Source organism: Sceloporus occidentalis, unplaced genomic scaffold (assembly GCF_023333645.1).
Source record: "Sceloporus occidentalis isolate IW3139 unplaced genomic scaffold, rSceOcc1.0.p SCAF_150, whole genome shotgun sequence".
NCBI classification, from domain to species: domain Eukaryota; kingdom Metazoa; phylum Chordata; class Lepidosauria; order Squamata; family Phrynosomatidae; genus Sceloporus; species Sceloporus occidentalis.
The window spans coordinates 358285-375314 of NW_028317130.1; the positions used below are offsets into that span (position 1 = coordinate 358285).

Sequence of the window (17030 nt, forward strand, 5' to 3'; positions counted from 1 at the left end):
GCAGGACAAGAAGTACTATGAAAGTGAAGATCCTCCTGGATCCATGATTTCCAAAGCTTTCCAAGCAAGGAAAAAAGAGTGCTTTTAAAAAAAATAATTATTTAAAAGAAAAGAGAGAAGGGGAACAAATAAGCAATGTGGGCTGATTATGATCTTGAGCAAGGGTCGGCAACCTCCGGCCCACGGGTCAGATGCGGCCCGCGGAGGCCTTTTGGCCGGCCCCTGGCTGCTGCTGCCACCGCCGCCGCCGATTGCAGCTTTTTGCCGCTCCGGGCACCGCCATTTTCTCCCCCAAAATGGCGGCGAGGTCGCGTGAGAATTTGCTGCCATTTTTGGGGGAAAAATGGCGGCAGCCTAGAGGCGAAGTCTCGCACGACCACAGAAAAGGTCGCGCGAGACTTTGCCACCATTAGCGGCGGCCTCTAGGAGGCCTGCTGCGGCCGCCGGAGCCCTCGAACAGGGTTCTGACGGCGGCAGCGGGCCTTTGGGAGGCCCGCTGCCCTCGCCAGGGGCCTCTAGGAGGGCCCTGGCGGCGACAGGGGGCCTCTGGGTTGCCTTCACTGGGGCCCTCCAAAAGGGCCCCGGCAATGGCAAAAGGGCCTCCCAGAGGCCCGCTGCCGCCACCGGAGCCTTCTGGGAGGTCGATGCCGGCGCCCTCCAGGAGGGCCCCGGCAGCAGCAGTGGGCCTCTGGGAGGCCCAATGCCTTCACCAGCGCCCTCCAAGAGGGCCCTGGCGGCAGCAAGGGGCCTCTGGGAGGCCAGTTGCCGGTGCCGGCGCCCTCCAAGATGGCCCCGGCGGTGGCAGGGGGCCTCTGGGAGGCCAGCTGCCTTCGCTGGGGCCCTCCAAGAGGGCCCCGGCAATGGCAAAAGGGCCTCCCAGAGGCCCGCTGCTGTCACCGGAGCCCTCTTGGAGGGCCCCAGTGACGACAAAAGGGCCGGCAAAGAGGAGGAGGCCTCCAGCACTGGGGGCCCCCACCGGCTTTTTTGCCAGCCTCTGCCGGGGCCTGGGGCCCCATCAGGGGCCGGCGAAGAGGAGGAGGCCTGGCCCCCGGAGGGTGGAAGCCCCGCCCCCGGCATGTGGCTCCACCCCCCGGGTTCGGCCCCCCCAGTCGCCTGATGTACAGCAACCCGGCCCCCGGCTCAAAAGGTTGCCTACCCCTGATCTTGAGAGAGAACAAGTGGGGAGCATTTTTTCATTGTGGAATTCTGGAGGAGGAACTGATCTCACAGACTATAAATGTAACAAAAGCCAGTTAATCATCACACTGCAAAAAGTAAAACGTATACCTTGGAAAAGATGTATAATAACAAGAGGCATTCGAGGGAAGTATATGATAAAGCATTTTGATGAAGCAAAGTGGACAGAAAGAAGATTTTCTTTCTCTGTCATAATATTTAGTCTTCCTCTGAAGCTGAATTCTGGGAGAAGGATTACAGACCAAAGGGCACACTTCTTCACAATAGTGCTCTGAATACCCAGAATGTGTTATATAATTGCTAAACGTTATCACTATTACAATCCAAAAATATTTTTATCCTTAGACGTGCTCTTATGTTTAAACAAGGCCAGAGAAATTTGACAGGTAGAGGCTGCACACAGCAGGAATGGGTTTGTAATTCTGTAGGATGGGAATAGAGCAAAGTAAACTTGGATTTGTGTAAAAGCAGGTTTGGAAACAGAAACCAAATTGCACAAGAAGTTCCAGGGCAACCTGTTCAACTCTTCCCAAGCTTTAGGAGCAGGATCATAATTCACAGGCAATCTGGAATTCCTCTATATGCAATTATATTTTATTTCCTACTTTTTGCCAGGCTCAGAATTTCCAGCACTTACCTCTGCCAATGCTGCCAATGAGATGGGTGGAAACATTCTTATTGTGAATTCGACCTGATGTCTGGTGGAGAATGACATCCCGAACTGGAGCTTCCCTAAAGAAAGCATAAGGTGGAAGGTATCTACTCATGACAAGAGCAGTATCTTTGAGTTTCAAACTCTTATGAGGGTGGTAATTGGCTCAAGTGAGAATGTGGGTCTGCATCATAACTGTAAAGTGGGGGAGAGTGGAAAACCATTTAAAGATAATTGGCAGCAAATGGGAGAGAGAAGCTGAAGTCTAACAGGGCCAGGACACAGATTCTTTTCCTCTAGATCCCTTTGTGAGCTGTTTCCAGGAAACACCATCTTAGCCACTATGGATGTGGAATCCCTGTACACCAACATCTCACACAAGGATGGCCTACAAGCCATCAGGAACATCATTCCAGATGGGAACCTATCCAGCCTAGCCACTCAGGTCTGCCAGTTTGTTCTCTCACACAATTAGTTCACCTTTGATAACATATACCTTCAGGCTAATGGCACGGCCATGGGCACACATATAGCACCACAATATGCCAATACAGTCGGCCCTCCTTATTCACGGATTTTTTATCCACAGATTCAAGCATCCACAGCTTGCAAATGTTCCAAAAAAGTATAAATTCCAAATATCAAACCTTATATTTTCCATCTTATATAAGGAACACCATTTTGCTCTGTCATTATATTTAATTATATTTAATGGGACTTTAGCATCCATGGATTTTGTTATCCATGGGGGATCCTGGAACCAAACCCCAGTGGATAACAAGGTTCCACTGTATCTTCATGGCCGACCTAGAACACTTCCTTAACACCTGCACCAAGAAACCGCTCCTCTACCTGAGGTACATTAAAGATAACTTCATAATTTGGACTCATGGAGAGGACTCACTAAAGACATTCCACCAGAGCTTCAACAGCTTCCACCCTCCATCAACCTCAGACTGGAACTATCTACTGAACAAATTCACTTTCTGGACATCACAGTACAGCTACAAAATGGACAGAGAAGCACAACACTAAATAGCAAACCTACAGACTGCTACATATACTTACATGCCTCCAGCTTCCAACCTGAACACACCACTAGATCTATAGTCTACAGCCAAGCCCTCCAATAAAATCGCATCTGCTCAGACCCACAAGACAGGGATGCCAAACTCAAAGAATTACAACAGGCACTCCTCAAACTACCTACCACATGAAGTGAGAAAACAAATAAACAAAGCAAGATGTGTACCCAGAACTGATCTATTACAGAACAAAATGAAGAGAGGAAAATGAGAGAACCCCACTAGTGGTCACATACAACTCCCAACTGGGTCCACTCAGGCACATCATCTATTCTGGACAATAATGCCACTCTCTCAAGGGCCCTTGGTGGCAGACCTTTACTCGCTTACAGACAGCCTCCAAACCTCTAACAGGTATTCATGTACAGGACGACACACAACACAGAAGGTGGCACAGGTACTTGACACAAGCCTTGACACAAACCAAGATGCCAACTCTGCCCACACATTTATCCAGAAAATGTCATCACAAGAACTAATGGTATTACCCACAATATTAGGAGGGCCTTCACATGCTCATCCTCCAATGTGATGTATGCTATACTGTGTCAGCAATGCCCTTCAGCACTCTACATTGAGCAAACTCTTCCATGTAACACACTAAAGTTCTAGCATGAGATGCAGCATCTTATCGGACTTTCTTGAAAGAAAGCAACAGTGATTTAAAATGACACTTTACATACATATATACAACTGTAGCCTCACTCTGATTTGACAGACATCTAAACTTGTTTAATCTTAATACAACCACACTGTAGGAAAGGCAGCAGAAACCTCTGGGACGTACTGCCTCAAAGTTCTGAGAGGGTTTTAGGGGTAGGGAGGGGGTGGTAAAGGTTTTCATTTTACTGTAATGGAGACACTATAGAAATGCCACTCATTCTCCCACTGGAGGGTTTTATTTCTGCACTGGGATATTAACGTTCAATTTTCAAAATGAGATAACTGAAACACAAGTTACAATAAATACATTCTATTAATTGATAAACTGTACAAAGACTTGCATATGTGCTAATGAATAGAAGGTGATACAGTTGATTTCTGATTTCAGTAAGGCCTTTGACAAGGTTCCCCATGACATTCTTGCAAACAAGCTAGTAAAATGTGGGCCAGACAATGCAACTGTTAAATGGATTTGTAACTGCTTGACCGGCTGAACCTAAAGGGTGCGCAGCAATGGCGCCTCTTCATCCTGGAAAGAAATGATCAGTGGGGTGCCACAGGGTTCTGTCTTGGTCCAAGTGCCATTCAACATCTTTATCAATGACTTGGATGAAAGAATAGGGGGCATGCTCATCAAATTTGCAGATGACATCCAATTAGGAGGAATAGCTAATACCCCAGAGGACAGGATCAAAATTCAAAATGACTTTAAATAGATTAGAAAGCTAGACCAAAGTTAACAAAATTAATTTCAACACTGAGGAATGTAACGGCGAAAAAATGAATTGCATATAGAATGGGGGACACCTGGCTTAACAAGACTACATGTGAAAGGAATCTAGGAGTCCAAGTAGACCACAAGTTGAACATGAGTCAACAGTGCGATGCGGCAGCTAAAAAGGCTAATGCGATTTTAGGCTGCATCAATAGAAGTAGTGTCTAGATCAAGGGAAGTAATTATGCCACTCTATTCTGCTTTGGTCAGACCCCACTTCGAATACAGTGTCCAGTTTTGGGCATCACAATTCAAAAAGGATGTTGAGAAACTAGAGCATGTCAAAGGAGGGTGACTAAAATGGTGAAGGGTCTGGAAATCATTCCCTATGAGGAACGACATAGGGAGCTGGGGTTGTTTAGCCTGGAAAAGAGAAGGTTAAGAGGTGATATGATAGCCCTGCTTAAATATTTGAAGGGATGTCATATTGTGGAGGGAGCAAGCTTGTTTTCTGCTGCTCCAGAGAATAGGACCCAGAACAATGGATGCAAGCTACAGGAAAAGAGATTCCACCTCAACATTAGGAGGAACTTCCTGACAGTAAGGGCTGTTTGGCAGTGGAACACACTCCCTTGGAATGTGGTGGAGTCTTCTTTGGAGGTCTACAAATAGAGGCTGGATGGCCATCTGTCGGGTATGCTTTGATTGAAAGTTCCTGCATGGCAGGGGGGTTGGAATGCATGGACCTTATGATATCTTCCACCTTTATGATTGTATGAGGAGCATCTTACGAAGCTGAATATATTTAGCCCAGGGAAGAGAAGGTTAATGGGTGACATGGTAGCCCTGCTTAATTATCTGAAGGGATGTCATATTGCGGATGAAGCAAACTTGTCTTCTGCTGCTCCAGAGTCTTAAGACATGGAAAAATGGATTCAAACTGCAGGAAGAGATTCCACCTAAACATTAGGTAGAATGTCATGACAGTAAGAGCTACAACACTGAAATGTGCTGCCTTGGAGTATAGTGGAGTCTCCTTTAGAGGTTGTTAACAGAGGCCAGATGGCCATCTGTCAGTTGTACCTTGACTGCATATCCCTGAATGGCAAGGGTTGAGATGACTCTTGTGGTCTCTTCCAATTCTATGATTCTATTATTCTTTCTTGAGCATTGGAATGTATACTGAGTGTTTCTAATCTGTGGGCCATTGTTTTGCTACTCATATTTGCCGACATCTTGTAGTTAGGACTAGAGTAGATTGTGTAACTTGGACCAGCTCTATTGGTATGCCATCTGTTCCTGGTGATTTATTTCTCTGATTGCTTCTACTTCACTTTTTAAAATTGAAGGTCTATTTTGTCCTTAAATGTCTCTGTCATTGGCGCTTGCTAGACGGGCCCTATGGGGCGCCATCGTGACATGTGAGGGGCGGCGCTTTCAGACGCCCCTCACACGTGATAAGGGCGTCAAAATGGCGGTGCCCTGTACATACAGGCACTGCCATTTTGACGTGACGGACGCCTAGTGTCCGCACTTCTTGGCACCCTTTTGACGCCGCAAGTGCGCCATTGGCACCTTGCGGCATCACAACCGCACCACAGAAAGAACCCGCTTTTTGCGGGTTCTTTTTGCTGCACGAGGGAGCCACGCGGTTTGTCTGCTGCGGCTTCCTTGTGCAGCAAACCAGGGCAGCGGGAGACCGCCCTTTTGGGCGGTCTGCATCCCACTATTCTTTCTTTTTTATATAGTTCTTCTGCATAGTGGTACCATCATCTTTTTATTTCTATTTGGTCATGTAATGTGATCCCTTGCTGGTTGTAAATCATCCCCACTATCAATTTAAATTTCCCTTTGATTTCTCAGATCTTGTGGAAGGGGTCTCTTGTTCTCCTTTTTTCTTTTCTACATCTATTTTTTGATTAGTCATAAATATTTTAACAGTGATAACAGTTCCTCTTGATTGGATTATTTGTGAAATTTGGAATTATGAGCTTTACCATATTCAGTCTCAATGCAAAACATTAATGGCAGAACTTTAAAAAAAACACCTTAATTAAGGATCTACCTAATATGAAATGTGATGAACTGTGATTATTAGACTATGTCTATCTGCCCCAACCAGGCCTGGAAATTTCACCTGTTAGTTGGAGAACTGTCTGGATTTTCTATTGGAGGCTGTTTTTCTGCTTTCCAAGTACAGAGCAGTATTGCATAACCACATCCAGGTTGTGATACAATCATCTCAGGAGCACAATCGGAGCCTGGATTTACAGACAGGCTATCCACCTGTTTTACCCATGGAGAAAAAAAGGGCATGAAACCAGTCAGTCAATTAAAAGTACTATCTGTGTGGGATGATGGGTTAATTACCTTGCTACTCTCAGCTAACTCCCCCATTCACATGTCCTCAGCCCTGGATTCATCTCCTACTATTTATTCATTGTTGTATTTCCAACTATTGCCCTTCCTATCTGCCACATAATCAGTCTTTCTACCTACCCAGCCTATGGTTCTTCTCTAACATGATCAAACAAATCACTGTTTCCATTATTCATCTTCTGATCCATCTTCTCTCTCCAATTACATGTCTTCTGCTCATCATCTCCCAAGTCCTGGAGTGTTTTTACTTGTCTTGACTTCCTCTGCTTCATTTTCAAATCTCTCCTATCTGGTTTCTGGCCTCTGCACTCCACAGGCAACCACAGAGGCAGGACTGAAGTGAGCACAGTTTAGGGGAGAGAGAAAAAACTAGGGTCTCATCTACATATAGTTGTTACTGAAACTTATGGGATGTAATAGGAGGCACACTGATAACTGCCATAATTACTTAGTTTCAATTATTATTTGTATCAAATTGCCTTGTGGTAGGTACATGAGTAAATAGATGTTAAGACTCAGCTAGGTTATTTTGCAAAAAAGACAAGCATTATTCATTTACAGTATGTCAAAATTGAAGTTTAGGAGGCAGCAACTACAGGGCTCTGGACTAAAGAATTCCTTTTTATACATCACTCCTTCCTTCTCTCATTCCCCTAAACTTCTCGCTTCTATGGTATAGTCGCTTACACAGGTGTCTACAAACACACATTTCCTACCTGTCCCTCCAGTAGCCACTTTTTGAGCAGCACCAACTGTCCAGATATATGCTCTGAACACTCAGATGAGTCCTCCCATCGAAAGGCCCGTACAACACGATCTGTATAACCTACTACCAATTCACATTTTCCATCTCCATCTGTAGGGAAAATGAGAGAGAGAGAACAGTGAAAAACAAAGATGGAACAAAATAAATCCATCTTGCTTTCCCCAAAAAATGTTAAGGAAACACTCCTGTGGTTGGCCTATTTTAATCAACAGCCTATATACCATACCAACACAGTTGTCTGTATTCAAGCTAGACTGGTTCTGGTGTGTTACAATAATGCAGAATGAAAAATAAAATCTTATACATATCTTTTGTAGAGAGTGAACAAAAGTTGTAGAGAGTGAACCACATATTTTGTGAAGAGTGAACAAAGAGCCGAAGGAGGGAGGGAAACTACATAACTAATTTGTCATTGTTAAAACCTCTAATATAAACTTCTAATATGAAAAATGTATTTAGACACCTATACTGCTTTTTGACATGGCTGAATAGTAATAGTACTATGAAGGATAACTGTGAGAAAGAACACAGAGTTTATAGCCACTGATTTTTTTTTAATTACTTAATGAAAAAAAATCAGGGTTAGCCATGTTGGCCATATAACAAATCAAAAATTCACCAAACAAAGGGGCGGCCTGTATCCGGCCCTTTCCCTGCCGGATCAGGGCCTCAGCTGCCACAGCGGCAGCCTCTGAGGCCCCAGTCCACCACTTTCCAGGCTGCGGGGAAGCGGCAAAAGGCCGCTTCCCCGTGGCCTGGAAAGGGGTGTCCTTGGGGCTTCATGCCCCAAGGACACCTGACAGCAGCAGGGAAGAGGAGAAAGGGGCCACTTGGCCCCTTTCTCATTTGCGTCACTGGCGCAGCCATGTAGAGGCTGTGCCAGCGACACAAATCCTGGAAGGAGCTCCGAAATGGAGCTCCTTCCGGGGCCGCCGAAAGAGCTCCCCAGGCGCCCTCACATGGTGAGAGGACGTCACTTCCACACTGCCCTGTTTGGAGGCGGCGCGGTGGTGACGTCCCAATGGTGGCGCCCGTGTACATAGGGCGCCGCCATTTTGTATGTCCTCAGGATGTACTAGGGTTAGGGGCGTGCGTAAAGCACACCCTTTCCTAACCCTAGTACATCCTCAGGATGTACTTTATGCCCGTTTATAATGGGCCAATGATACTTTTATAGGAACAACCAAAATGCACAATTAAATATTGCACGTTTTCGAAGCTCCACTGGCTTCTTCATCAGGCAAGATGTTAGAAATCATACAGAAGGAAAAAAATGGAGATGCATTTTGCTGTTTTTTTATTCTCAGTTCAGATGGTATGGAAGGGAATTACTTGCAGGCTGGAACCTCCTCCTTCTGGCCATGCGGTCACTGGAAGATTTTCAAAGTCCAGGAAATTTAACATCCATTTGCAAAACAAAAGAGATGCTTCTTTGCAATCCAACATGTCTCCATTATTTATGAAGCCCTCCTTTGTGGAGGACACTGAATTCATCAAGTTTTCCTGAAGACTTCTTGCCTAATGAAGAAGCCAGTGGAGCTTTGAAAGCCAGCAACATGTAACAATGCACTTTGGTTGGCCGAATAAAGGTATAATTGCTTGGTGGGTTTTTAATGAAACCTTGCACAGACTGCTTCTGTCATGGAGGTTTATTTTCAATTTTGTTATGACATTAAATATGTAATTAATATTACTGGATAATATTGTCTGCTTTGATCAGACCTCACCTGGAATACTGTGTCCAGTTTTGGACACCACAATTCTAGAGGGATATTGACAAGCTGCAGTGTGGCCAGAGGATCATAGAATCAAAGAGTTGGAAGAAACCTCAAGGGCCATTCAGTCCAACCTCCTGACATACAGGAACACAATCAAAGCACCCCAAACAGATGGCCATTCGGACTCCATTTAAAACCATCCTAAGAAAGAGAATTCACTACACACGAAGGCAGCATATGTGACTGTCAAAGAGCTCTAATTGTCAGGACATTCTTCATAATGTTTAGGTGGAATATTTTTTGTAGGTTTTTTGGGCTATGTGGCATGTTCTAGAATAGCCACATAGCCCAAAAACCCCACAAAAAACTATGGATGCTGGCCATGAAAGCCTTCGACTCCAATTTAGGTGGAATGTCTTTTCCTGTAGCTTGCATCCATTGTTCCATGTCCTAGTCTCTGGAGCTACAGTAAAACAAGCTTGCTCCATCCTCAATATGACACTCCTTCAAATATTTAAAGAGGGCTATTATATGACAACCTTTTCTTCTCCAGGCTAAGCATACCCAGCTAATTAAGTATCTCCTCACATGATATGGTTTCCAAGCCCTTCACCATTTTGCTCGCCCTCCTCTGGACATGTTCCAGCTTGTTAACATTCTTTTTAAATGTTGGTACTCAGAACTGGGCACAGTATGCCAGGTGAGGCCTGACTAAGCAGAATAGAGTGGTATGATTACATCCCACAGTCTAGAGACTATACTTCAATTGATGCAGCCTAGAATTGCATTGGCTTTTTTAGCTGCCACATCACACTGTTGACTCATGTTCAATGTGTTGTTTACTAGGACTTCTAGATCCCTTTCACATGTACTATAATTAAGCCAGGTGTCTCCTATCCCATATCTATGCATTTCATTTTATCTGCCTAAGTGCACTACATTACATTTCTCTGTGTTGAAATTCATTTTGTTAGTTTTGGCCCAGCTTTTGAATCTATTAAAGTCATTTTGAATTTTGATTTGACACCTAATTTAGTGCAATCTGCAAATTTCATAAGCATGCCTTGTATGGAACAGAGGCAACTCAAACAGTGAAAGGTCTGGAAATCATGTCCAATGAGGAGTGGTTTAGGGAGCTGGGTATGTTTAGCCTGGAGAAGAGGACATTAAGAGGTGACATGACAACCTAAGCATGTCGTTTTGAGGTTGGAGCAAGCTTCTTTTCTGCTGCTCCAGAGATTAGGACCTGGAACAATGGATTGCACTTGGTTACCCTTGTGGGGGTTGGACTAGATGACCCAACTCTATGCTTCAATGAATAGCTATTTTAAAATGAGAAATAAGGAAGCTGGGGTTGAGCGGTTAATTAGTACTGTGGATTAGTACTGTGGATTTCGAATAACTATAGTAAATTCTTATTAAAATACTTATCAGTAACATTCGATAATGTTTTGGACAGAAGGATAAGACAAACACATTTTCTATTCTGAATATTACTTATTACTGCTTTGGAAATGTTAGCAATTTACTGTAAGTGAGAGTTAATATAAAGGCATTAATGTGAATGACGAGGAGAGCACATTCATTTGCATACTGATGTGATGATAACTCTGATCCTCATGGAAACTTTTAGTGGAACACTATAGAATATAGTTACAAAACACAAGTACCACACAGACTAAATTATAGTGTAAAGACATACATTTTAATATGAAAACTATCAAACTTATTATTATTAACCATCAAATTATTATTAACCATCAAATGAGCACAAATTTGGCAGAGCAATTTCCTTTAAAATACATTAGTTAATGTTAAAAAGGAAAGAAACAGAAAACAAGTCTACCGGTAACTATAACTGGACAGCAGAAGCTACCCTATTCAGATGGCTATACAGTTGAGATCATTGTTCATAACTCTTATCTAATTTCCTGAAACTATTTATAATTAAAGGGGGGGGGGGAGTAATAGAACTACAATTGCATGAGATATTTGAAAAGGAGATAGAAAGATATAATTCCTAATACAGCTGCACAATTGGTCACACTTAAGGTTTGGTTCTTGGAGAGCCTATAAAAGCTACTGAAATGAAGGAATAAAAATGGTTGGAAATGCTATTGGAAACTTTATCATAGCATAATAAAGAAAATAGTTCACAATATATTTTTAGGAATCATATGAAACACTTTCTCCTACTGAGTTGGAAAATGGTCTAGAATATTTTGAGTTCAGATACTGAGCAAAACAGTATTTGTTTCCTATCATATTTTTCATGCACTGAAAGGTAACGAAAGATAACTGCAAGAAAGAATGCTAGGTATGCCACCAATTTTTTTTAAAAAAATTACTGAATGAAAACATGTACAGACTGTTTCAGTTACAGAGGTTATAATTTTGTTATGACATTAAATATACACTTAATATTTTTGGGGACACCCATTAATAAATGCATACATAGGAATTAATATTAACTTTACTCACATTATCTAAAGCTTACGTGTGTGTGTGTGTGTGTGTGTGTGTGTGTGTGTGTGTGGAGAACTACACTGGTGTAGTTGGAGTGTTGGACTAGGAATTCTGAGAGACCAGGGTTTGAATCCCAGCTTGGCTATGGAAACTCCTGCATGACCCTGGCCAAGTCACATTCTCTCAGTCTCAGAGGAAGGCAAAGGCAAATCCCATCTGAATTAATCTTGCCAAGAAAACCTTGTGACAAATTTGCTTTAGGGTCTCCATAACTCAAAAATGACTTGAAGGCATACAACAACAAACTACTGCACTGTAAATATGTGAGTTACACCACTCATGGTAGACATATATGGAACAGATTGAAAGAGCATAGAATATTTTGCATGTGGCAAGACACACATATAATAAGATTCAGAGCAGTCTTCCCTATCCATGTGTTTTCTAGACACAACTGACTGTGTGGCTAATGGCTATACAGAATAGGAATGATGAGATCTGGAGTGCACCTGGCAAATAATGATTTTAAGGGTGTAGAAACTGTACTGACAGAAAGAGAATATTTGTTCAGAATTGCAATTTATTTGTTAAAATTAATCAAAGTATCAGGAGAGATTTCCTATAATTCTGAGAAATCAAATGCAGGTTAACAGGATATATAATTAAAAACATGAACATTTATATGACAAACAATAAGAAGACAGATGATAAATCAATTAAAAAAAAAACAAAATCCCTAATGCACCATTTTAATTTGCATAATTGCTTTGAATGGCCAAGAGTTTGGCCCTACATTTCTTGTCCTAGTGAGCTATTCAAGCTTCAAAACACTCAAGATCTAAGAAGAAAGAGGGGCACTTTCGGGAATATATTCATCTTTCTCATGGGCCTGTAACATATCCCACAGTGGACAATGAATTTTCTATGCTCTGTGAAGCCTCTTCCAGTCCATGTCTTTTGTTACTCACCAATGTCATTGATCAGCATAACCTTAGTGTTGGCTGGAATGTGCTGTTTAAATCCCAGCTTCTGGTCATCTGTTGCTGAGAGCTCATGGTAACCCAAGGCATCCAGGTGTTTTGAGGGCAGAGTGAGGTCAAAGAGATGAAACCAACCTTCAGCACTCACTGCAACAACTAAGTTCTAACAGAAAGGATTCTTAATCAGCATGATATGCAGGACAGTTATAACACGGAGGGAATTGATACTACCTTGGAAAGTGGCAAAAATCCTGGGAAACCTTTCCAAACAACAGAGAGGAATATGAAGTTGAGTGGTACTTCTCCTTCTGAAAAGTCTTAAATGTCAACTGTACCACCTTCTATTCATTAGCACATATGCAAGTCTTTGTACAGTTTATCAATTAAAAGAATGTATTTATTGTAACTTGTGTTTCAGTTATCTCATTTTGAAAATTGAACGTTAACATCCTGGTGCAGAAATAAAACCCTCCAATGGGAGAATGAGTGGCATTTCTATAGTGTCTCCATTACAGTAAAATGAAAACCTTTACCACCCCCTCCCTACCCCTAAAACCCTCTCAGAACCTTGAGGCAGTATGTCCCAGAGATTTCTGCTGCCTTTCCTACAGTGTGGTTGTATTAGGATTAAACAAGTTTAGAAGTCTGTCAAATCAGAGTGAGGCTGCAGTTGTATGTATACTTAAGCAGTGAAAGTGTCATTTTAAATCACTGTTGCTTTCTTTCAAGAAAGTCCGATAAGATGCTGCATCTCATGCTAGAACTTTAGTGTGTTAAATGGAAGAAAATGTCACTGGCAGTAACACCACTGTTTAGAGATATGTGGTCTAAATACAATTCTTAGTCTCAATTACAATAGTCCCACTGAATCAATGAAAACTTATGATCAACATTTAGGTATGTTCTTTGATTCTAACTGGTCCTAAGAACTGAATTTAATCCTGTGTTTACTTTCACCTCATTATAACTGGACCAACAACTCCTGGTCGTAAATGCAGCAAAGCAATTTCAAAGTCTGACTCCAGCTACTTGACCTTACTTCTGCTTTTTTTTCCCTGTTTCTGTTTGAGATCCAGTTTAGAAATCTCAGTAATGGGCCTAGGATACCCTTGGGTTTCATTTTTTATCCATTAGTTTTTTAGAGTTCATAGAGTGCAATGCAGTCACCCTAGCAGCTGAAATGTTTTTTAAAGATTTCCTAATTGAAAGCCAGCATGGTGTAGTGGTTTGAGTGCTGGACTACGACTCTGGAGACCAAGGTTTGATTCCTTGATCAGCCATGGAAACACACTGAGTCACATGCTCTTAGCCCCAGAAAACCTCGTGATAGATTCATCTTGGGGTAACCATAAATTAAAAATAACTTGAAGGAATACAAGAACAACAACTTCCTAATTAATGTATGAGGCATAATGCTTCAGTTTTTTAGATGAGCCAGAAATCTTCTGTAAAACTTCCCTGCTAACTACCATATATACTTGACTATAAATTGACCTCATGTATAAATCGAGGGCAGATTTTCAGGCCAAAATTATGGATTTGATACCCATGGATGAGTAAACAATAAAATTTAGAGGCATGTAACAAAGGATCTAAAAAATGAAGCACAGGAAAACAATGCCAAAGAACTTAGAAAATTCCAGCAGGCATAGCTATTTGTGTTCAATCGAAAGGCTGGATTAATAACAGAGATGGTGGGGAGGGGGGCAGTGCTTCCAGTACAGATTACACTCTTTCACCAGTAATGGTTCTTTTTTAAAAACAAGAGTTAAAATACAGAACAGTTGTCCTCATTCACGTCCCTCAGTCTTTCACAGACAGCAAGTAGGGAGTGACATAATAGTGCATGTGCCTGAGGCTGTGCACCGCATTGTAATCAATGGAGCTCCAATACTAGCAATTTTCCTGATTCGGGGAGGGGGTGTCTGGAACAGTTCCCCCATAAATCAGAAGGGACGACTGTACTTACATTGACTTAGCTTTTTGGGGTCAATTTTTTGATGAAAAATTCTATATACATTACAGTTTGCCCACAGTATCTGTGGGGGATCTGTTCTGGGGGCCCTCCCCGCAGACATCCAAATCAGCAGATGCTCAAGTCCCATTGTATCTACTGGCAGTGTGAACATGTGGGACAGCTGGACTGATGTCCTCCTCCCTCCCTCTCTCCACCTACCTTCCTTCCTTCCTTCCTTCCTTCCTTCCTTCCTTCCTCCCCCCCCCCCCCTTCTGAGGCTTTAGCCCAGGGCTTGGCTTCAGGGACAGTTCGGAGGCGGAGGCTAGAGCCCCACCAGCCAGAGGGAGCCAGAGCCAGGGCTTGGGTCTTGGAGCCTGAGGATTCCATCCCAGGATTAGGGCCTGGGGGTGAGGGCTATGAGATCCATCCCCGGGCCCGGCTCAGGCTCCCTCCAGCCAATGGAGCTCCAGCATCTGCCTCCAGTCCACCTCTGAAGCCAAGCCTGGGGGAGACACCTCGGAGGGGGAGGGAGGAGAGAGGGAGAGGAAGGAAGGGATGAAGGAAAGAAAGAAGAGGGAGGGGGGACTTCAGTGTAGTTGTCCCCAATGGTGGCACAGCCACTGAGGACAATGTAGGCTTGCCGTCCATGGATGTTCAAATCCATGAATGGCAAGTCCATGGATACCGAGACCCCGCTGTATATATATAGCTGTGCCAAGGGTCAATGAAGGAGTGTTGTGTTGAGATTGAAACAAGCTTGTTTTCTGCAGCTCCAGATAATAGGACCCGGAACAATGGATGAAAGCTACAGGAACAGAGATTCTACCTTTGTGTGTGCTGCTCTCCTTCTTAGAAGGTTTTTAAATGGAGTCTGGATGGTTATGTTGGGGATGTTTCGATTGTATTCCTGTATGGCAGGGGGTTGGACTGGATGGCCCTTGTGGTCTCTTCCAACTCTATGATTCTACGATCCTCTAAGGGTATAGGCAGATTTAATTTCTATTGAAATGCATTCCTATGTTGTATGTGCCTTACACTCACCCATGTTAGGTCATATGAATGAATCTTGCCTCCCAAAGGAGTGTTTTCAGGAACACCTTCAGCTTCTATCCCAACAGTCCTGGGCAAGTTCAGACCCATTTTACATGCCTATAAGACTTAAACCTATTCTGTGGCCACTTTCGTTTCCAACATGGTTAATCAGTAAAAAGCAGTAACAAGCAAAATAAAAGCACACACCTGTCTTTATTCTAAAAAGTTAAATTACTACACAGTTTCACAAATGTCATATTTGTAATGACATCCATTACATAAAACTTAATTGAATTGAAGAATTATTTATTTATCACTGGCCCTTTCTATTTAAGGATCTGGATTGGGAGAATCAGGTGCCAGTCATTTTCTGGGCAAGGTACATAGTGTTGGTTATTACCTTTAAAGCCCTACATGGTATAGGATTCTCCATTTAATCTGCCCCGTATCTTCATGTCCTGTGGTGGACACTTGCTCCAGTCAGCCAGGACTGGATTGGCAACTGTGAACCAGAGGACTTTTTTTTTTCAGCTGCTTCTAGACTGTGGAATGGCCTACTGGAAGAGATTCAACAGTGGAATACGCTGCTTGAATTTAAAATAGCATTAAAGACCAGTCTCTTTCGCCAGGCTTATCCTGATTATTTTTAAATTGTGAATGCTGAATTTTAGATTGTTTGAAAATGTATATTTTTTATTTGTCCTTCAAAATTGATGTGTATTTTAACTGAAGTGTTTGAACTGATGTTGTTTGTTAACTATTAAATTGTTGTTGTCCCCCACCTCAATCCAAAGGCAGAGGAGGGCAAGAAATAAATATTATTGTTAATAGTAGTAGTAGTAGTAGTAGTAGTAATACTAGTATTTGGAGAAGCTGGAAATTTGGAAAGAGTTGAGAAGGCAAAATGAAGATGAATTATTAATTATTCATCAGAGCATTACTGTAAAGGCTACAGGAGAAACATGAAGTTTGCAATTCTGTAGGAACTGGGATGAGTTAATACATCTGCCCACATGTGTAATTTTCTCTCCATGTGTAAATGGAGGAAAGAATATAAACTCTTCAACTTTATTACATGCAGTTATTCATAAAAGGATCAGGCTTCATAAACAGACCAAACAGAATGCCCACCAGGACCTAACACAAATAATTAGTCCATAAATATATGTAAGAATCAGTAACTCAGAAAATATTAAAGTGAAACAGCATAGAATCACAGAATCATGAGTTAGAAGACACCACAAGGACCATCCAGACCAATATCCTCTCATGCAGGAAGACACAACCAATCTGTGAATTCTTGCATGGAACATATATATTGAGTGATCCCCCACATAAGGCAAGGGCGCACTTTATAACAATTCATAATGCATATAATACATGATATAGAATGGTAGTGAACATTATTTCATGAGATGTA

At 42.5% G+C, this 17030-nt stretch overlaps 1 protein-coding gene across 5 annotated transcripts in view; it reads right to left on the reverse strand.

Annotated features, from left to right (window-relative positions):
• Window positions 1-17030, reverse strand: part of ITFG2 (integrin alpha FG-GAP repeat containing 2) — a 46882-nt gene that overhangs the window by 22732 nt on the left and 7120 nt on the right. For all 5 annotated transcript variants that reach the window (XM_089500201.1, XM_089500203.1, XM_089500202.1 and 2 more), the window contains exons 4-7: window positions 12610-12784; window positions 7408-7547; window positions 6450-6598; window positions 1835-1929 (exon numbers count right to left, since the gene is read on the reverse strand). In XM_089500201.1, the coding sequence (XP_089356327.1) occupies window positions 1835-1929; window positions 6450-6598; window positions 7408-7547; window positions 12610-12784 (559 nt within the window). The remainder of the gene's footprint in view (window positions 1-1834; window positions 1930-6449; window positions 6599-7407; window positions 7548-12609; window positions 12785-17030) is intronic.